At 40.7% G+C, this 22,717-nt stretch overlaps 2 protein-coding genes across 5 annotated transcripts in view; both read right to left on the reverse strand.

Moving 5' to 3' along the window:
- Positions 1-5,472: 5,472 nt before the first annotated feature.
- On the reverse strand, positions 5,473-7,318 carry LOC112215936 (tumor necrosis factor receptor superfamily member 6B). Its single transcript, XM_024375444.2, has 4 exons — positions 7,162-7,318; positions 6,542-6,941; positions 6,219-6,401; positions 5,473-6,000 (listed from the first exon to the last, which is right to left on the reverse strand). The coding sequence occupies exons 1-4, from the start codon at positions 7,168-7,170 to the stop codon at positions 5,735-5,737; spliced, it is 858 nt and encodes a 285-aa protein (XP_024231212.1). The 5' UTR covers positions 7,171-7,318; the 3' UTR covers positions 5,473-5,734.
- A 712-nt stretch (positions 7,319-8,030) lies between these two features.
- The window catches only part of rtel1 (regulator of telomere elongation helicase 1), a 58,999-nt gene continuing 44,312 nt past the window's right edge, over positions 8,031-22,717 (reverse strand). For 3 of the 4 annotated variants that reach the window (XM_024375443.2, XM_024375441.2, XM_042299368.1), the window contains 8 exons: positions 21,167-21,330; positions 18,150-18,245; positions 13,144-13,357; positions 10,809-10,946; positions 9,709-9,867; positions 8,914-9,138; positions 8,624-8,743; positions 8,031-8,277 (listed from right to left, as the gene is read on the reverse strand). In XM_024375443.2, coding sequence (XP_024231211.1) covers positions 8,213-8,277; positions 8,624-8,743; positions 8,914-9,138; positions 9,709-9,867; positions 10,809-10,946; positions 13,144-13,357; positions 18,150-18,245; positions 21,167-21,330 — 1,181 coding nt within the window. In that variant the 3' untranslated portion in view covers positions 8,031-8,212. Of the gene's footprint in view, positions 8,278-8,623; positions 8,744-8,913; positions 9,139-9,708; positions 9,868-10,808; positions 10,947-11,419; positions 11,570-13,143; positions 13,358-18,149; positions 18,246-21,166; positions 21,331-22,717 lie in introns of those variants that run through there. The other variant, XR_006079078.1, reaches the window with a different exon arrangement.

Genomic DNA, 22,717 nt, shown 5'->3' on the forward strand with positions numbered 1-22,717 from the left:
TGCACAACTGAGCAAGTGGACAAGTACATTAGAGTGTCTAGTTTGAGAAACAGACGCCTCACAAGTCGTCAACTGGCAGCTTCATTAAATAGTACCCGAAAAACACCAGTCTCAACGTCAACAGTGAAGAGCCGACTCCGGGATGCTGGACTTCTAGGCAGAGTTGCAAAGAAAAAGCCATATCTCAGACTGGCCAATAAAAAGAAAAGATTAAGATGGGCAAAAGAATACAGACACTGGACAGAGGAACTCAATAGAAGAACGCAATGCCACTGGGGAGTACACCAGATTTAAAAAAATCACATTTTATAACACTCCATGTATATTTTCCAACGGGGCAATACATTTGGGTGAGTTTTTTTTCTCTCATGAGTAACCTCGTTTCACTGCCCAAAATAAAATTAAACCATCTACTGTTCAGCAAAATAACAGCAATGTCAAATACAGGCAGCCTAGTCAAATAATGAACAACCAATCACATTAACCGTTACTCTCTCGCGGGAATTCATGTTGGTATCTGTACTGATGGCGCAAAAGCCATGACAGGGAGATATAGGGAACGCCTGACAGCTTGAAAGACGTTTTGGACACTACAGTGAAAATTGTTAACTTTGAGCAAGCAGTTGCACCCGACGCGACTTGGGTATACTGAAACATCCACCGAGAGGCTCTTCCTGCCAAGGGAACGCCTGACAGCTTGAAAGACGTTTTGGACACTACAGTGAAAATGGTTACCTTTGAGCAAGGCCCCAGCAATATGCAATGATATGAGCAGCGACCATGTAACGCTTCTACAACATACAGAATTACGCTGGTTATCTAGGGGCAAAGTATAGACACGTTTTTTTTAAATTGAGAGATGAGCTTAAAGTTTTCTTTACTGACCAGAGTTTTCACTTGTCTGACCGCTTGCATGATGACAAGTTTGTCACACGACTGGTCTATCTGGGGGATTTTTTTTCTCACCTGAATGATCTGAATCTAGGATTACAGGGACTCTCCGCAACTATATTCAATGTGCGGGACAAAATTAAGAGTATGATTAAGAAGTTGGCGCTCTTCTCTGTCTGCATTAACAAGGACACCACACAGGTCTTTCCATCATTGTGTGATTTTTTGTGTGCAAATGAACTCAAGTTTAAGGACAATGTCAATTGGGATATAGCAAAGCACCTGAGTGAGTTGGGTGCACAATAACACACATACTTTCCCGAAACGGATGACACAAACAGCTGGATTCGTTATCCCTTTCATGCCCTGCCTCCAGTCCACTTACCGATATCTGAACAAGCCTTATCGAAATTGCAACAAGCGGTTCTGTGAAAATGTAATTTAATCAGAAGCCACTGCCAGATTTCTGGATTGAGCTGCGCTCAGAGTATTCTGCCTTGGCAAATCGTGCTGTTAAGACACTGATGCCCTTTGCAACCATGTACCTATTTGAGAGTGGATTCTCGGCCATCATTAGCTTGAAAACTAAATACAGGCACAGACTGAGTGTGGAAAATGATTTAAGACTGAGACTCTCTCCAATAGAACCCAACACTGCAAACTTATGTGCATCCTTTCAAGCACACCCTTCTCATTAATCTGTGGTGAGTTACTCACAATTTTCAATTAACAAATAAGGTTTTATATGTAAGATGGTTAAATAAAGAGCAAAATTATTGATTATTATTGTATTATTATCTGTGCCCTGGTCCTATAAGAGCTCTTTGTCACTTTCCACGAGCTAGGTTGTGACAAAAACTCACACTCGTTCTTATGTTTAATAAATGTATCGTATAGTGTGTGTGTGGCAGACTTACAATGATGGCAAAAAACAACATTTGAGAGTGCGCTGACCCTGGTGCTAGAGGGGGTATGCAGCTGGAGGTTGAATGTTTGAAGGGGCACGTGACTATAAAAAGTTTGGGAACCACTGCACTATACAATCCCTTTGCAATTCAGTAGTACTTTTTCATGAGGGCTCCCATATGCTGACCTCTGTTGTCACCTATTAAGGAAATTACCTCGATAACCACATTTTCGGCAGTTAAATGCAACTACAAAACATTATTTTTTTTAAAGTAATCTGTTAATGTTTTTTTTTCAACACTATAATTGGTTTACAAGCTTGATAACCATTTTTGACCATTAGCCAATTGGGCGTTTCTCAATGAGTTCAAAGCATGTGAAGGCATCCAACTGGTATTTGCGACTTCACAACAGGTAAAGTTTCCCACGAGTAATTACCAGTTGGAGGGCCGTTCAAATAGATTTTTCCCAGTCGTGTGTGGTAAACAGAGAGAATAAAGCTATAATCTTTACTGTATATATGTGAACGCACGGGCAGTGCCATTGAGATCATCTACATTTTGAAGTAGTCAATTGTCTTCTTCTACAAGTTCTATGAGTTAGCAAACAAACTGAAAGGATACATACTGCCATCTAGAGTGTGTTGTTTGAACAGGTATAAAGTAAAGGATGGCAACACTGCCATTTTCAGTTATGGAATGCTTGCTTACTGGACAGTTATACATGTATTCTTTTTATATATTTTTAAAATTATTTTATTTTATTGAGGTAGGGCAGTGAAGAGGAGAACGGAAGGGTAGGGGAGTTTGCGAGTCAGAATGGCATGGGTCTGATTCAAACCCATGCCGACTCCGGTAGCCTAGACTGTACATGTGTGCCGGGGTCCAAAGCACTAAGAATACATGAATTTCTTACATCCATTTTCATGAAGAGGAAGGCTGTATATTAAACAGTCTTGACCTCTTCCAACATAATGGAAAGGTTTAACTAATGTGTGTGATCATCAACCATGAGAAAATGGTTTACTGTAAGAAAAAGGACTCAAAAGTAGTGCATCAGACTGTGTGATGCTTTGTTTGTCTCCCTAGATGGAGACATGGAGTAGAGTTTCTTTGATTTGTCTGATTAAATAATGGTTCAGAGATTGGCTTTCCAACTGTCGCTCACGTGAGGGGGAGGTATATTTCACCAACTTCAACTCAGGTCTAAATGCTTAATATAGTCACACATGTTGGACATTACTGTTTATTTATCATATCTATATTTAATATACGTTTTCTTGTATGAAACAAGAAAATGCACCATTGTTAAAGGGAATTTCTGTAGAATGGCTGCATAGATATCTCTAGCTCCCTGTCTGTGTCTGCCCTCTAGTGTCAAGACTATGTTGTACCATTACACAGAAAGAAATGACATTCTTTATCATGTCAAATAAAAATAATTTCAGTTTTGGCCATTATGAAAACATTAGGAAAGGAGTCTTCGCCAAAGGTAACCTACTACTTAGCTGTCATTAATGAATAGTCTCATGGTTTTCCCCCCGTGCAGGACATTTTTGCCTACGGAATTAGAAGGGACATTTGTCAATGTCTGTCCACAATAAAATACATGATAAAGAAGTTTGGAAGTTGACATTCCCTATCCCTAGAATGACTTGACATTCCCTATCCCTAGAATGACTTGACATTCCCTATCCCTAGAATGACTTGACATTCCCTATCCCTAGAATGACTTGACATTCCCTATCCCTAGAATGACTTGACATTCCCTATCCCTAGAATGACTTGACATTCCCTATCCCTAGAATGACTTGACATTCCCTATCCCTAAGATAGGCAATGGCATTGCGAGAGAGATGGGGTTGTTTGGGAGGGAGTTTAGCTCATCTGTGGTTATTCCTACTATCCCACCTTGGTTTCTTTCTCAGCCAGTGATTGAGCTAGGGTTGCCTGAGAGGGTAAGAGATGTTGAGTAAGGAGTAGATTCAGTTGTGGAAGGAGTAGATTCAGTTGTAAGTGAACATTTAAGAACACAACACGAATTTGTACATTGAAACAATGTTGCAAATGTCAGAGAGACAGACAGGCAAGGTTTATACAAATCTCCACGGTTGAAAACTAAATGCTAGTCTAAAAGAAATGTGAGATAATGTCTAATTGATTTTTATAGTGGAGATCAAGTTCATAAATTGCCTGGCTGGGCTGATTAGACTGTTAGATGGAACAGAGTAAATAGGCATTTCAACATCAGAGCTTTAGCCAGTGGTAACTTATGGAATAGACACCGAATGGAATGTGGTTTTAACCCATCAGCATTCAGGACTAGACCCGCCCGTTGTATAAATCAGCATAGATAACTGTATAAAGATTATATACGGGTTGGTTGTTTAGCTACAACACTGACGCGTGCGCAACTACAGTTGAACTCGGGAGTTTACATACACTTAGGTTGGAGTCATTAAAACTCGTTTTTCAACCACTCACAAATTCCTTGTTAACAAACTATAGTTTTGGCAAGTTGGTTAGGACTTTCTACTTTCTGCATGACACAAGTAATTTTTCCAACAATTGTTGAAGTGTACCTATGATGAAAATTACAGGCCTCTCATCTTTTTAAGTGGGAGAACTTGCACAATTGGTGGCTGACTAAATACCTATTTGCCCCACTGTACATATTTAATTGTGTACTTCAAATTTCCTATTGTTATTTCTCATGTTTTTTTCTAGTAATACATTGTTATTGATTATTGCATTGTTGGGTTTTGAGTTTGCAAAAAAGTAATTTCACTGTAATTGTGCATGTCACATTAAAAACTTGAAACTAAGGCGTTACAGGCCAGTACGGGGTCCAAGCAAAATAAATGGTGGTGGTAAGCCGTACCGGTAAAAATGTGAGCCTATCACAATTAATACAACATGCCCAAGCTTTTACACCATTAATTAACATTACTGCATGTCAGCCGCATGACAAATTAGCTAATTGACTAGAAACCGGGTGGTTTTCGCTCCAAATTGTGATATGAGAAGAACACTTACATTTTGTCAAGACGGAGATGAGTGGTCGAGACGCTTGAGGACAAGGCAGAGATGAGTGGCCGAGACCGAGGAGCGCGTGGACAACAGTGGATGAATCAATTCAGGCTACAAGTGTAGGCCTAATGAAAATACACGTAGGTGTTTTGTAAGGGATGTTTCTCCATTCATCAAATTGCTGGTGCACAGTCTGGATGCTGAAATGATTTTGTGAATGAACAAATGTGCGAGGGTAGTTTACAGGAGCGCCTTTGTTTGACAATCAGATGAAAACATGACTGGTTGTGTTTCTGAAACATTAACCCTTGTGTAGTCTTGACATTCTGTATACTGCCCTTGTCCTAAGGTTAAAACATGACCCGCCTTCACTAAACCTCTAAAATAAAGCAGCTTAATCTAATTTTAAACCACAAATCTATTTTGCATGAAGAAACATCACAAACATTGTGAATATCTGGGTTTTCCCTCTTTATAATGCATAAAGACTGCATTTAATCAGTGGACACCACTCGTTTTAATTACAACACACCTGTCATAATTGTTTTCTTCACTAAAGTAGAGGTTTATTATTATTATTGCTAAAGGTACTGCATAGGTGTAAACATACATTTGTTTAGCCTAAGAAAGTAGCAGAAATAGTTAGTCGTTTTGAATGCATTATTTTATTGAAAGGAAAAAATAAGTCTTGACCTTTTTTGGCAACATAGTGATATATTCTGATATACTGCACAATGAGGAATTCAATGACAAAACACTAGTCTTCTCCTATTTAAAAAAAAAAAAACATTGCCCCCACCCACAAGGTGTATAAACAACAATAAATAAGAATAAAATAAGATCATGAATACAAAACAAAAACGTGAAGAAAATAAACTGTTTACAATATGTGGTGATTTCTATTAGCCCTATAAATTCATATGAGGAAACCATTTGTTGACTTTATTTCTTAAATGGAGCAGCCTGTCTGTGTTCAGGATATCACGCATTTGAATAGCAAAATGTTTGCCAGCTTTGTTTTTAATAGTTTTGAGGAGGTCTAGTACAGTTGCATTATTGGTTGTGGCTTTACCAGCACTCCTCCTGAGCACAGCCACCAGTCTTTTGTCCTTTCTTGGTGTGAGGATCTGCAGTGCCAGGAATTCCATCAACTCCCCATCACAGATAGCTTCACCTGAGTGGTTGAGAGAGTGAGAGAGAAAGAGAAAAGGAGAGAAACCAAGACCATATTAATTGACTGCATCACAATAAATGATTCCACCTTTTGTGACACACAATTAAGGCTTTTCATTTTCAGTTCTGGTAGATAAGAAAACATAAAACAATTATCATGAATAAATGTTTTTCCCTATGCCTACAAAAGACTAAACAGAACTGACAAAATATTCTCACCTTCATGTGTTCCTGAACCATTCGTACATGCTGAGCAGTAAACATCATTCATGTCATTGCCAGGTATAGTGGTGCGACCTGGGGCACACACAGAAAACTTCTGACAGGTTTTCCTACTGGAGGACACTGCAGAGAAGAAGCCCACTGGGCAAGGTTCACACTTCACATCAGTGTGTGCGGTTCCTGGAAAATAAGCATATTGATCATACAAAGTGTATTTAATCTGTAAACAGATTGCAGTGGTTTGCAGAGCCAACTGGAAACATAGCAGTGGAAAAGGTGTATTCATTATGAAAGGTAGCCAAACATATCACTTAACCTACCATTAGAGATGACCCCTTCCCCGGGTGGACAGCTTCTATGCCTTGAACATGACCCATGTGTCATGTAGAACCCGTCCTTGCACTCGCACTGTCGGTTGTGCAGTTGGGTGCACCGTACGCTTTCAATCTCATCAGCCGTGCAAAAACGATTGCAGTATTTACACCGCTCGATGTAGTTCCAGATCTCTGTGTAGTGGGACTTTGGGCAAGGTCCGCAGTCGCTCTTGCGGTCCTTTGTGCAATGCTTCAGTAAGTATGTTCCAGGAGCGCATAGGTCGCACGTAAGGGAATCCCCTGTCGCGTCATCTCTCCAGATATAAGTCGGCGTGTGAGCGCCTGACACTGGCACGCTGCCACCACAGAGCGCAAATACCAGGAGAGGCAGAAAACAATTTGTCAGCTATTGGAAGAAAGAGTAATGTTATAATTTAGAATCAATCATAACTTTTGTGTGGTCTACGTCTCTCAATATGACTGTCCAAATCCATCAAATTACTATTTAATTTGAGGCGTTCAGCTTCAAGAGTTAAATAGCCTTGCCTACACCATAGCCTAATATCCATTTATTTCCCATAGGCACTGAAGAGCTCGCTATGTTTGAGCAGAGAAATAATACTCACCGGATGCATTTTTCTCTCTAGTCAGCTAGCAACTGATGTTAACATGTTCGTCTTTTGAATTTATAGGGCCTACATCGCTGATGACTAATACTCGGGGAAGCCCTTTCCAATGACAAGAGCAAAATTACCGCTTCCGCAACATCAGTTTTGTCTTTGGTGTTACATAAACTAGACGTAACATATTAAACATAAATCCGGGACACTCAAATTAATATATGTTACGTTTGGTATGGTTAAATAAGTCAGGTTACTTAAGGCAAAAACGAAAGGCGGGTATTTGGTCGGGTGTATAGAGCGAAAGTCTAGCAACCCAAAAGTTGTGTTCGAATCTCATCAGTGACAACCGTTGCAACTATTTACTACTTTTCAACTCCATAGCATGTTAGCTAATCCTTCCCTTAACAGTTTATGCGAACCCTCCCCCCAGCTAGCTAACCTCAGTCACAATAAATTGGAAATCGGGCAATATTTTCGCGATTTCGTAACATTGTACGTTTTGCAAAGTCGTAACATATCATACTTAATGGACGATGGACATCCACAAATTAATATATACCATACGAAATGCAACATATGTTCAAGACCATAGGTTGTTTGCATACCAATAATTTATCCCATCCTGATGTGCTCACGTGTGAATAAGTGGTGTATACTTCAGGAGAAATTAGAGTGTTATGTCTAACAGTTAATTTAACAGTTCACTACTTCTCTAACAGTTTCAATACTGTCATATTTCAGTTGATTATGTGTAAAGGTTGACAAAGCAGCTCTTAGCACCCATCAAAGCCTTTCTGATAAGAAAGCTGTGTGTGGTAAATAACCTAATATTTGGATCAATATCTTACATGATATAATAACAAAAGAAACAATCACATGAACATTTGTTTAATAAAAAAAGTTATAAAATATGTTGGGAAAATATTACCATAATCTGCATACATTTATTACAACACCACAAAACCCTCACTTTTTACCACATTTTCCATACAATAAAAAGCTAGCAGCATCAGAGTAGGGGGATTCTTCTTAGAGGCTCCATTTCCAACAGCTTTCATTTCCTTTGGCTGCTGGGAAAGAAAGAGGAGATCTTCCTTTGTGCTTTCCCAGGCGTTGAAACTGAAAGAGACCCAAAAGTGCATTGAAAAATGGTTGACACTGTAAAATTCTGTTAATGTGTTCACATCTTTTATATGCTTATGTCTTTTTCAACTCTAACGTTGTTAAATTACATTTAATCACATTACTACATTATTAAATTAAAATGGTCATTATTGCAAACCAGCTGTTTAACACTACCAAAGTGTTAATTAACAACACCTGTTAAACAAAAATAATGGGTTCAATAATTACTTATATAGACTTTATGCTCACTGTAGTTACAATAGTGCTGACAATACAAGGACTTCTCCTGAATTGCTACAAGTTATTCTCTCTTGAAGGCACTTGCGAATTGTACATTCACCTTTTATTAGTTGGCCTGAAATCCCAGAGGAAGCACTTGAGCCTGTGGAGTCACCTATCAAGGCATCCAGCATCTCTTTGTACTGTTTCTTATGGTGAGGCCGAATGAACAGGGCAAATGCTAGGGACACAAAGGATGACAAAAATCATATGGATCTATGCCATAGCCTTTCATGGTTCATCGATGTTTGTTCAAATGTTACGATTTGATTTAATTGAATTTCAGATGTAAGTGAGAATGCAAAGAACTGTGCTTGCCAAGACGCTCAACTCTAATAGGTAAGAACTTACTGCTAAGGAGGTTAAAGTCTTCGTTTTTCTCAGTTAACAAACCCACTACTGTGCCCACCAGGCTATCATAGTTGTCAGTCTTCTTATAGCTCTGAATAGCTGAGAACAGTTGGTTGGACTTCTCAAGTCCAATGGATTTTTTCACATCCGCTATGAAACTGGCGTAGATTTGACTCTTCTGAGCAGACTGGACTGGTGCTTGGCCTTCGCATTTAGGATCATCAACTGGTGAGCACAGAACAAGACAAACACATCCAATCCTGTCAGGATTTGGCCAAACCAGTAAAAAAACAAAGCATGTTAACTTTTATACAGTATATGCGTGAATGTGGCCTCCCATATCTTTGTGTCATGCTCATACATAGCCATGAAAGATGTGGTGGTATTTCATGGCGTAACTTGGTTGGAGAAAGATTGGAACAATAACACCACATCTGTCATGGCGAAAGTTTGAACAACGTTGTGGGGAGATTTGCCTGTAAGGTATCTATGCTGAAGCTCATACAAATTACTCTGTAACTGCATGCTTGTAACTGAATGTAGAGGGGAATCCTTGGTTCAAAAACAAAGATTCAATTAAAGACTCCCCTCCTCCCCCCCAAAAAATATAATTTTCAACTAGGCCTGTTCAGGAAGGCACAACTTTATGGAACATTCAGATATAAATATATTATGTAGAACAGATGTTGTGCAGATGAAACGTAGGGAATTGTGTCAGCTTAATTTGTAACATTTCTATCTGAAACGTTATGAACATTCCATCTCACGGAATACACTCCAGGTATCTAGCTGTACCTGTAAGCACTTTATTCTTTGGCAAATGCTCCTCTGTAGTCAATCCGTGGATTCCAAGGTGATGGCCACCTTTATTAAGCAGCAGACTGGCGTTGAGCTGACTGCAGGAGGAGCTTGAATCAGAAGCAACAGCAACACTCGTCAGCTTTCCCGGCTTGGCTTTAAAACAAAAGCAAATCAAGGTTACTGGGTTGTTCAGGGGGTGAAATACAAAAACACTAAGTTGCATTTTTGAAGCCTTGCTGCAAAGATGGTCATAATTGTCTGTCAATTAGGCTCAGGGCCGGCTCCAGGCATATGCGACATAATCGGTCACTTAGGGCCCCTGGGAGAGTTATTAGCATAGTAGAAAAAACAAGGTGCAATTTCTACATTTGGCTGTGAGTCTCTTGTTATGTCAGTCACTGACAGTCACTCAATTAGCTATGTCAGATAAAAAATTTTAGATTGGTAACGTCTAGCCCGATATATAAATCATAGCCGAATACCGACCGGGCATGCAGGGCATATCACCTCCAGGGGGCCCCCATTGATTTTGTTAGTCACTCATTTAGATAAGGCTATCATTAACATGTCATAAGTCTTGGTAAAATGTGTAGAATTACATTATATATTTTTTTATATAATTTCTAAAACTTCTCCCCCACACCATGGCAAAATGTCTAGAATTGCAGAAAGCTTGCTTTAAAACTGGAACATTTTCTCCACTCCCCATGGCAAAAATGTGTAGAATTGCAGGAAATTCACTTTAAATTTTTTTTCTCTCTTGCCGTAGTGAAGAGGGGGCCACTAAAATGTTTTATCCATGAGGTGTGGGGCCTCCCAACCAAATCTCGCTTAGGGCCCCCAAAAGGCTAGGGCTGGCCCTGATTGGGCTAGTCAGAATGTAATGATTCAGGAGTCACGAACTGGTATGATTAAGCCAAGACACTGGGTGGGTGTCATCTTGTTGCACAAAGGTATCCTTGCTTAAATGTGAAATGACTCATGCATCACATGTACAATCACACTCTATCCAGTCTCTTGACATGTCTGGAAAATACAGTGTTACTAAATGCATCCTAGTGGTCAGTGTCAGAAACTAAGAATTGACTGCACACCCCCGTTCTGCATCAGCGTTTCTTTCTCCTCCTTGGAGAGCGAGTGATCAGGTTTGTAGCCACAGCCCTGGCCAGTCAGCTCCACACACTTCTCATCAAATCTCTTCTTGTGGTGGGGTCGTATGAACTGGTAGAATCCTGAAATACAGTAAGGTTTGAGGTCAAACCCCAGTGCATATCTGTATGAACAAACCTGTGATATTTGCAATGTATATCTTGAAAATTGATACATTTCCTAAAAACAGGAATACAATACTACAGTTTGCCAGTTCATAGTTGACACAATTTCCTTGGAATCTTGTATCAGAGATAAGATCTACACTACACTAAAGTTTGTGTAACGTTTGTGTACATGTGACTTAATTCATGACTCACCACAAAAGAGAACTTGTGTAACTAACTTCCTTTTTCCTGCATAACTTACATTATACCATCAACTGCATTACTCATGTGCTGGCTATGACTGTCCATGACTACTTAACATCCCGCTTCTAATGGATTCTCTGGTGACAATGATTTCAAAGTCCTGTTACAGTCAAAATGTTGATTAATGTAATTCTCTTGAAGTTATTTGAAAACTGACAGTAATGACCAAAAACAGTAGACATTACAGAACCAGGAAAATCTTTTGACTGTCACACAGGAGTGGCTCATGTTTGGACTTCAGTTCTCATTCTCAGCCCGAACCCGATGGTCTTATACCAGGTCGACCTCAAATTCCAAGAATTGATTCAGGTCAGGCGGGTTGCGGCCTTGCCACGCTGTGTTTGAGAAGAAGAAAAAGTATACGTGTCTTAGCAGCTTTTACTACTGCGGTGTCTCAGCAGCCACATTATTCCAATGGCATCTGTTAACGCGACACATTCAAATAAAATACCTTGAAAACTATTTAAAGTAGACCCATAATTTATCAAAATGTTTTCCTAATCAGGCATAGGCTTAATGCAGTTATTTCGGAATAAACTATGCATTCAAAACAGGGATTTTGAGCGATTATTCAAATGGATGTATGGCAGAAAATATTTAAAGGCTCTTAAGAATTTGAATAAGAATTTTATTTAAAAAATAAAATGCTTGTTGTATTTAAAGATTAAATACACAGTAGGGGCAAACAGCGTCAAGGCCGTAATATTTTTGTTTTGTTGTTGTTGACAGGGTGGAAGTGAAATTGCAGTATATATTGGGCTCCCGAGTGGCACTGCATCTCAGTGCAAGAGGCATCACTACAGTCCCTGGTTCGAATACAGGCTGTATCACATCTGGCCGTTTTCCCCATAGGGCGGCGCACAATTGGCCCAGTGTCGTCCAGGTTTTGCCGGAGTAGGCCGTCATTGTAAATAAGAATTTGTTCTTAACGGACTTACCTAGTTAAATAAAACATTTAATTGAAATAGATTTTTTATATTCCAAATTGCGAGTGCAATGATGTCCAAGGGAAAGAGACGGTGTCTGTCATTTGCAGTAACTTCTATGTTATAATATTGCAAACGGACATGGCAGTTTCACCATTAAGAATTTCAGCTTTAAAAAAGGCATAAATTACTTGTATGCTGTGTAATGAAATGAATGAATGTTTGATTGAGATACTGTATATTTAAGTAGGCTAAATTACTTAAGACAGAAAACAGGACGCACTAACAGCTCGATAGATTATAAGGGTACTATAGCCTATATGCGAGTCAAGAGAGAAATAACACACTTCAATTGCATTTGCTGACTTTATCCAATATTTGCCATCCAGTTTATCATAACAAAAAGGTGAGTTTTCAGCTCTTCTCTTTTCTAAGACAAGGGCTGTTTCCTCATCTCCTCACTCCACTCCCTCCCAACTCCGCCGCTTTGTTCTTAACACCAGTTTAAATCAATGTACTGTATTCCAGAAAAGTTTTTTTGGGGGGGGTTGGACTCATTACATTTCTGTGATGTTGGACCTTCAGCTCACCGGGCTTGGTTAAGACCAGCCTCATTTTCAAGCCAGATGAGAACTCTAGGTTGGACAAGCCTAAATGACAGCCATCGTTGTCATCCGGGGTCAATGTATACAAGAGGGGTGCGACTTCAAGCGATGAGACTTCTGATTGCTAGTTATTTTTTTCCCTACGCTTCAATCATGCCCTCCCCTACTCCTGGACAGGCTGTGCACACACACACACACACACACACACGTCAGGCACATGCAGCAAATGTTTTCCTTTAACATTAGAATGTACCATTGAGTAGGATCCATTTTCTCTAGCTGAGTCAGAGTGACCTGATGACTCCGATGAGCCCAGCAGTGAACACACAAGGCCGAGATCCATTACTATACAAGCTGAACCCACAAGCACACACACACCTCGGAGCAGGTTGTAGGTGTTGGTGTCCCCGGTGAAGAGGTCGGCTGCCTCGGCCAGCAGTTCGTCAAGGTCATCCATCTGTTTGTACGTCTGCAGGGCCGCCATTATTCGCTGAAAATTCACCTGACTCAGCGACTTTTTCATTTCCGCCAGGAACGACTTGGCTTTCCCCGCTTTGCCCTCCTCTGACACATTAGGAGACAGAGGGATTTTCTATGGGAGGTGGGAGAGATAATGGTTTGTTAGTGTGTCATATATCTTAGTGTGTCTAGCCATGACAGATGCAAGGGTATTTCACTGTGTTCATTTGGTTGGCGAATGGAATGATACCTATTATTTTAAGTTATTTGAACAACGCTGTGGGGAGATGTGCCTGTAAGGCATTTATGCTGAAGCACATATAAAACTGTCACAAGAAATGATGAGTTAGCGTGTGATAACTGTATGCCCCCCAAAACTATAGAAGTCCCTATACAGTACCTTCGGAAAGTTCAGACCCTTTGACTTTTCCACTTTGTTACGTTACTGCCTTATTCTAAAAATATTGACACAAAATACACCATAATGACAAGGCAAAAACAGTTTATTTTTATTTTTTATGTTTACAAATGTATTAAAAATAAAAGAAATGCCTTATTTACATAAGTATTCAGACCTTTTGCTATGAGACTCCAAATTGAGCTCAGATGCATCCCGTTTCCATTGATCATACTTGAGAAGTTTCTACAACTTGATTGGACATGATTTGGAAAGGCACACCTGCCTATATAAAAGGCCCACAGTTGACAGTGCATGTCAGAGCAAAAACCAAGCCATGAGGTCGAAGGAATTGCCCGTAGAGCTCCAAGACAGGATTGTGTCGAGGCACAGATCTGGGGAAGGGTACCAAAGTATTAATGCAGCATTGAAGGTCCCCAAGAATGTAGTGGCCTCTATCATTCTTAAATGGAAAAGGTTTAGAACCACCAAGACTCTTCCTAGAGCTGGCCGCCCGGCCAAACTGAGCAATCGAGGGAGAAGGGACATTGGTCAGGGAGGTGACCAAGAACCCGATGATCACAGACAGAGTCCCAGAGTTAATCTGTGGAGATGGGAGAACATTCCAGAAGGACGACTATGTCTCCAGCACTCCACCAATCTGGCCTTTATGGTATAGTGGCCAGACGGAAGCCACTCCTCAGTAAAAAAGGCACGACAGCCCACTTGGAGTTTTCCAAAAGGCACTGAAAGACTCTCAGACCATGAGAAACAAGATTCTCTGGCTGATGAAACCAAGATTGAACTCTTTGGCCTGAATGCCAAGCGTCACATCTTAAGGAAACCTGGCACCATCCCTACAGTGAACAATAGTGGTGGCAGCATCATGCTGTGGGGATGTTTTTCAAAGGCAGGGACTGGGAGACTAGGCAGGATCGAGCGAAAGATGAACGGAGCAAAGTACAGAGAGCGCCTTGATGAAAACCTGCTCCAGAGCACTCAGGACCTCACACTGGGGCAAAGGTCCACCTTCCAACAGGACAGGAAACCTAAGCACACAGCCAAGACGATGCAGGAGTGGCTTCGGGACAAGTCTCTGAATATCCTTGAGTGTCCAAGCCAGAGCCCGGGCTTGAACCTGATTGAATATCTCTGGAGAGACCTGAAAATAGTTGTGCAGCAACAATCCCCATCCAACCTGACAGAGCTTGAGAGGATCTGCAGAGAAGAATGGGAGAAACTCCCCAAATACAGATGTTCCAAGCTTGTAGTGTCATGCCCATTGAGACTCGAGGCTGTAATTGCTGCTTCAACAAAGTACTGAGTAAAGGGTCTGAATACTTATGTAAATGTGATAGTTTTTTTGTTGTTGTATTAATTAGCAGAAATGTCAACCTGTTTCTGCATTATGGGGCATTGCGTGTAGATTTTTTATTATTAGAATAAATAAAAAATGATTTAGAATAATCCTGTAACCTAACAAAATGGAAAAATTCAAGGGGTCTGAATACTTTCTGAAGGCACTGTACTTCTGTCTCTCCCTCCACTCATACAGTTCCACTCCATAACATATACATGACATTTGAATGAGAGCAGTTTGAGGGGGCCTAAACGAGGTGGAAGGAAGATTGCTTGGAATTGTACAAGGTCATCACCATGGAGTGTACTGTGGAAAACATTCAAAACAAGGGGACAAAAGAGAGAGCAAAATCTACTCCATACTTTGCAGTCCCTCCAGGATTTAGAAATTCTGAGGTGTCACACAATTTTAACCAAACACCTTAAGTTTTCTTATGCAGTAAAAGTAACAAAAATAACATGCCACAATTTCAAAGATTTGACTGAGTTACAGATCATAAGGAAGTCCGCCCATCTATGGATTTCACATGACTGGGAATACAAATATGCATCTGTTAGTCACTGACACCTTTACAAAACAAAAGTATGGGCGTGTTTCCGAAAACCAGTCAGTATCTGGTGTGACCACCACGTGCCTCATTCAGCGTGACTCATCTCCTTGGCATAGAGTTGATCAGGCTGTTGATTGTGGCCTGTGGAATGTTGTCCCACTCCTCTTCAACGGCTGCGCGAATTTGCTGGATATTTGTGGAAACTGGAACATGCTGTCGTACACGTCGGTCCAGAGCATTGCAACCATGCGCAATGGGTGACATGTCTGGTGAGTATGCAGGCCATGGAAGAACTGGCAGCTTCCAGGAATAGTGTACAGATCCTTGCGGCATGGGGCTGTGCATTATGCTGAAACATGATGTGATGGCGGCGGATGAATGGCACGACAATGGGCCTCAGGATCTCGTTACGGTATCTCTGTGCATTCAAATAGCCATCGACAAAATTAGATTGTGTTTGTTGTCCGTAGCTTATGCCTGCCCATACCATAACCCCACCTCCACCGTGGGGCACTCTGTTCACGTTGACATCAGCAAACCGCTCTGCCACACAAAGCCATACACGTGGTCTGCGGTTTTAAGGCTGTTTGGACTTACGGTCAAATTCTCTAAAACGATGTTGCAGGCGTTTTATGGTAGAGAATTTAACATAAACAAATTCTCTGGCAACAGCTCTGGTGAACATTCCTGCAGTCAGCATGCCAATTGCATGCTCCCTCAGACATCTGTAGCATTGTGTTGTGTGACAGAACTGCACATTTTAGAGTGGCCTTTTATTATACCCAGCACAAGGTGCACATGTGTAATGATCATGCTGTTTAATCAGGTTCTTGATATGCCACACCTGTCAGGTGGATGGATTATCTTGTCAAACAAAGTAGCGCACAAAAACAGGGATCTTATATTTCAGCTCATGAAGCATGGGATCAACACTTTACATGTTGCGTTTATATTTTTTTCAGTGTAGTTCAATCAAGCCTGTGTTGACAAACTTCCCTCCGTCAGCGCATTTGTGACAAAATGGTTTTATGTCAATAGTTGTGTCCTTGGTGTTAAATAATTAATTACTAAGATATACAAGGACTTTGAGCATTCCCTCCAATAGCAAACTATTACTGTGGGAGGTGTCTATATTAAAAGAATTAACCTTTTAGTATGTAAAATATGAGGATTCCATTGCTCATGTAGTGCGTCTAAATACAAAGTGTCATTGGTGTTACTCCATTTAAATGAAGGCTAATTACATTGTGAACAAAAATATTAATCATATCACTTTAGTAAATGTTCTTTTAAACAGGTTAATAATCGTTCATTTTATGCATCTGTGGCCTCCATTTAAGAAAATCCTCAATGACCTAAAATGTGTCAGTGGTGTTACTACTCCTAGTGGTGTCACAATGTTATCACAATGGTACAAGTTATTTAAAATATTTAGATGATTTAGAATAGTAAGATCGAAACAAATTAAATTTAAAAATCCCCTCAAAATTAAGTAAATTATTTCCTAAATGCTTTGCCCAAATCAATGCCACCGCAATTCAAAGAACCACCATACCACAGGATTGATTCACCATAGTGTGAAATAAACCTACAACTTACCGTAAAAACTTTTAAAAAATTAACACTTAAGACTTTTAAGTTGGGCATTGGCACACATTTCAGCAAATAAATGTATGTTTCAAATAACTGTTGGGTCTAAATTAATTGTTTACAAGGTTACAATAGACACCGCCCTGGTCATGACCACAAAGGAGATCTACGAGACTGAGTGACAGTGGGGCCTCTGATTTCACTGCTAGTGCAGGCTGGCTTGACAAAATCCTTAAGTGTATTGAGTTCTCAGTCAGAGACGCCTGGCTCATATAGAAGCCTGACGCTAATAAGCGGCGATTGTGTTCAGTGACTGAAGCAAATAAATGCGCAGGCTATTAATTTAAGTTTTACAGTAGTATATTTGATAAAACTATCTGGACAAAATTAAACTGCACATTTTTCATAGTCCATTCTGTGACCTGAAATTCTCTTGAAAACCTACTATTTAGCCAATTTTATCAATTTGAATGTGTCTCAATGAGTTTTCTTCACAGATTCAAAACTTATATTGCGTCACAAGTTAATTTCCACAACATGACAGTGCCATTTCATTGTACCTAGGTAATATTAATACAAAGCATGAGGATGTTCACGGTTGGCCAAACAGACAAGACTCAACAATAGGTATGCACAGCACGATTTTCCGTGAGTCAGTATCACACACAGAAATCTCTGTGCCAGAGTAAATAATGGAACTCCCGCTCAATGTATTTTGTTCCACAAACCCCAGCCAACGCATCCTTGTGCCAATGATGATAGGGATCAACAATGCGGGTGACACATAAACAATGGAGTGAGAGGCTCTTGTGACTGTGGTATGAAGACAGTGTGTTGGAACTGGGGGCTAGTCTTAGCGTTAGCCTTATAGGGTATTTCTGAAATAATTGTTAGTGCCGTCATTCCTCTGTGACCAAGCAGCTATGAGTTGGGGGGAAGCGTGAGGATGAGTTACACACAGGCCTCAAACTTAGTGCTTATAGAGCTTTTAACAGCAGTTGTGTTTAGACATGCAGTTTTTCACATACCCGTTCTTGGACCACTTTGATTTTTCGTTTTCCACCACGCAATACGTCATCCACGCGCTTGTCGTACTGAAGAGACAGCGTGGATATGCGATTAGCCTAAACAGAATGGAACCGTTAGCATCATCAGCAGTTTTATTCAGTACTACATTTATACTAAAAACATACACTTTTGCTATGATCACCTACTGTATGGTCCTCCTAAATCTGCTGTAAACAGCCGTTACCTTACACTACCTCAGCTCATAGCGTCCCTGGATAATAAAAACAGAACCTTACATGAGCTTATTATATTATCTTCTCATCATGGTCTATTGATTGATCCATCGTGACCAAGGAAAAATTATTTTAAAATAAATAAAATACTTTAGGACATTGATATTTCAGGAAACTATTGAGTGAAAGAAAAGACGAGATGTGTTTTCCCCCCCTCAACTCAAAGATATCATATGGTTACGTTACAATCTCCATACTACACCACTTTGAATACATGCCCAATACTTTGGCTCATTCTAAGTCGCATGCTAAGATATTTGAAGGAACAAAGTCTATAGTGCATGACTGACTAACTTCAAAAGTAGTGTTACCACATCCAATAACTAGCCTAAGCTTGCAGGTATCTATTATTTCCTAACTTACTGAACATGTGTATTGAGACAACCACCGCCTCCACATGGCTTTTGGAAACGGTAACCGGAGAGCGTTTTGTTCGAACCATAAACACACATCCTTTGTTCGTTCGCTCAGCGTTAAGTGGGAAATGGCATTTAGAAAAAAAGTGTAAACAATTGGTCATTATAAAAAGGTGCTCAACCACTGTGAATCTGTCATCCGAAGGGTAACATAAGCCCTGTAATTAAATGTGTGACCTTTTAATTGTGCTGATACAAAATGACTGTATGGCTTTACAAAATATTAGTGAGCGGATTACTGGAAACTGTATGTAGTGCTTAGCAAGCGCCACATACTTGCTAGCGATAAGGGAAACAATAGCATGATGTTTCATTTTCATTGATTACAAGTATAAAATTATATTTGATTTAATCCGTTTGATTTAATAATGTTACATTGAAATAATCAAATCTAAGAAAAACAGTATAAGTATTTTGTAGACAATTGGATGAGGGGAGTAACAGAAATAGATAGAGCTTATATTACCATTGAAATATTATCTAATAAAGTATTCACAATTCCTGACATTTAATCCTAGTAAAAGTTACCTGTCTTAGGTCAGTTAGAATCACCACTTAATTTTAAGAATGTGAAATGTCAGAATGATAGTAGAGAGAAGTATTTCTTTCATCACATTCCCAGTAGGTCAGAAGTTTACATACACACAATTAGTATTTGGTAGCATTGCCTTTAAAATTGTTTAACTTGGGTCAAACATTTTGGGTAGCCTTCCACCACCTTCCCACAATAAGTTGGGTGAATTTTGGCCCATTCCTCCTGACAGAGCTGGTGTAACTGAGTCAGGTTTGTAGGCCTCCTTGTTCACACACACTTTTTCAGTTCTGCCAACAAATGTTCTATAGGATTGAGGTCAGGGCTTTGTGATGGCCACTCCAATACCTTGACTTTGTTGCCCTTAAGCCATTTTGCCACAACTGTGGAAGTATGCTTGGGGTCATTGTCCATTTGGAAGACCCATTTGCAACCAATCTTTAACTCCCTGACTGATGTCTTGAGATGTTGCTTCAATATATCCACAGATAATTTCCCTTCCTCATGATGCTATTTTGTGAAGTGCACCAGTCCCTCCTGCAGCAAAGCACCACCACAACATGATGCTGCCACCCCCATGCTTCACGGTTGGGATGCTGTTCTTCGGCTTGCAAGCCTCCCCCTTTTTCCTCCAAACATAACAATGGTCATTATGGCCAAACAGTTCTATATTTTTGTTTCATCAGACCAGAGGATATTTCTCCAAAAAGTACGATCTTTGTCCCCATGTGCAGTTGCACAACGTAGTCTGGCTTTTTTGGAGCAGTGGCTTCTTCCTTGCTGAGCGGCCTTTCAGGTTATGTCGATATAGGACTCGTTTTTCTGTGGATATAGATACTTTTGTAACCATTTCCTCCAGCATCTTCACAAGGTCCTTTGCTGTAGATCTGGGATTGATTTGCACTTTTCGCACCAGAGAACATTCATCTCTAGGAGACAGAATGCTTCTCCTTCCTGTGCGGGATGACAGCCTCGTGGTCCCATGGTGTTTAAACTTGCCTACTATTGTTTGTACAGATGAACGTGGTACCTTCAGGCGTTTGGAAATTGCTCCCAAGGATGAAACAGACTTGGAGGTCTTTTTTTTCTGAGGTCTTGGCTAATTTCTTTTGATTTTCCCATGATGTCAAGCAAAGAGGCACTGAGTTTGAAGGTAGGCCTTGAAATGCATCCACAGGTACACCCTCCAATTGACTCAAATGATGTCAATTAGCCTATCAGAAGCTTCTAAATTGAATTTTCCAAGCTGTTTAAAAGGCAGTCAACTTAGTGTATAAACACTTCTGACCCACTGGAATTGTGATACAGTGAATTAAGTGAAATAATCTGTCTGTAAACATTTGTTCAAAAAATTACTTGTGTCATGCACAAAGTAGAGGTCCTAACTGACATGCCAAGACTATAGTTTGTTAACAAAAAAATTGTGGAGTGGTTGAAAAACAAGTTTTAATGACTCCAACCTAAGTGTATGTAAACTTCTGACTTCAACTGTATGCTAGCTCATATTTAGTCAACTAAAACACGTTTTTTGCTCAATGCTGTGGGTTCCTAGCGTTTATCAATCAGTTTCCTTATTTCATCACTTAAGGACGGTTTCCCTAAGTGAGTCAAGGACTCAGCTTGATCTGGTAAAACGATATTGGCAGTTGCATCAAAGCAGTGCAACATGCATTTCTCCTTCTGCATCAGTTTAACCAGACATGTTCAGTAAAACATTCCTTGATATTATTTCGAAGGACCACCATCCTCCAACTCATCTGTTCAGACAGAGGTTTCTGTAGTAAAGCCAAGTGTACCCTCTCCTCGCCCCCTAGGGCCTCGTCTTCATCTCCATAGCGGCTGTCGCTGTGCTCCAGGGCGTCTAGCAGGCCGGCAGGCCTCCTCCGGCTCGCCTCCATCTCCGTTTCGTACTCGATGCACAGCCTAGCCATGCCGTTCCCCTCACTGCCGCCATGCTCATCTGAGAACAGAAACAGGAGACAGGTCATGAGACATGTGATAAGAGGTGATGAGACGAGTCACTTCCAGACCCACAAATATGACCAGACCTGTGGCAAATGGTTCAGGTCTCTCCTGAAAAAGAGATTTTGTATCATCAACAAGACTAACCTGGTTAAATAAAGACTTTCATATATTACAGATGTGCTTGATTTAGTTTGCCCACCCAGTACAATGGAACACATGGTTAGCAGATGTTAATGCGAGTGTAGTGAAATGCTTGTGCTTCTAGTTCCGACCATGCACACACAAGTGTAAAGGAATGAATAAGAATATGTACATAAAAATATATATATGGATGAGCGATGGCCAAACGGCATAGTCAAGATGCAGTAGATGGTACAGAGTACAGTATATACATATGAGATGAGTAGTGTAGGGTATGTAAACATTATATAAAGTGGCATAGTTTAAAGTGACTAGTGATACATTTATTACATCCAATTTTTAATTATTAAAGTGGCTAGAGATTAAGTCAGTATGTTGGCAGCAGCCACTCAATGTTAGTGATGGCTGTTTAACAGTCTGATGGCCTTGAGATAGAAGCTGTTTTTCAGTCTCTCGGTCCCAGCTTTGATGCACCTGTACTGACCTCGCCTTCTGGATGATAGCGGGTGGAACAGGCAATGGCTCGGGTGGTTGTTGTCCTTGATTATCTTTTCGGCCTTCCTGTGACATCGGGTGGTGTAGGTGTCCTGGAGAGCAGGTAGTTTTCCCCCGGTGGGTGATGTGTTGTGCAGACCTCACTACCCTCTGGAGAGCCTTGCGGTTGTGGGCGGAGCAGTTGCCGCACCAAGCGGTGATACAGCCCGACAGGATGCTCTCAATTGTGCATCTGTAAAAGTTTGAGTGCTTTTGGTGACAAGCCAAATTTCTTCAGCCTTCTGAGGTTGGTTCTTCACCACACTGTCTGTGTGGGTGGACCATTTCAGTTTGTCCGTGATGTGTACGCTGAGGAACTTAAAAACTTTACACCTTCTCCACTACTGTCCCGTCAATGTGGATAGGGGGGCGCTGCCTCTGCTGTTTTCTGAAGTCCACGATCATCTCCTTTGTTTTGTTGACGTTGAGTGTGAGGTTATTTTCCTGACACCATACTCCGAGGGCCCTCACCTCCTCCCTGTAGGCCATCTCGTCATTGTTGGTAATCAAGCATACCACTGTAGTGTCATCTGCAAACTTGATAATTGAGTTGGAGGCGTGCATGGCCACGCAGTCATGGGTGAACAGGGAGTACAGGAGAGGGCTGAGAATGCAGCCTTGTGGGGCCCCAGTGTTGAGGATCAGAGTGGTGGAGATGTTTCCTACCCTCACCACCTGGGGGCGGCCCGTCAGGAAGTCCAGGACCC

This window comes from Oncorhynchus tshawytscha, linkage group LG16, assembly GCF_018296145.1.
Source record: "Oncorhynchus tshawytscha isolate Ot180627B linkage group LG16, Otsh_v2.0, whole genome shotgun sequence".
Lineage (NCBI taxonomy): Eukaryota > Metazoa > Chordata > Actinopteri > Salmoniformes > Salmonidae > Oncorhynchus > Oncorhynchus tshawytscha.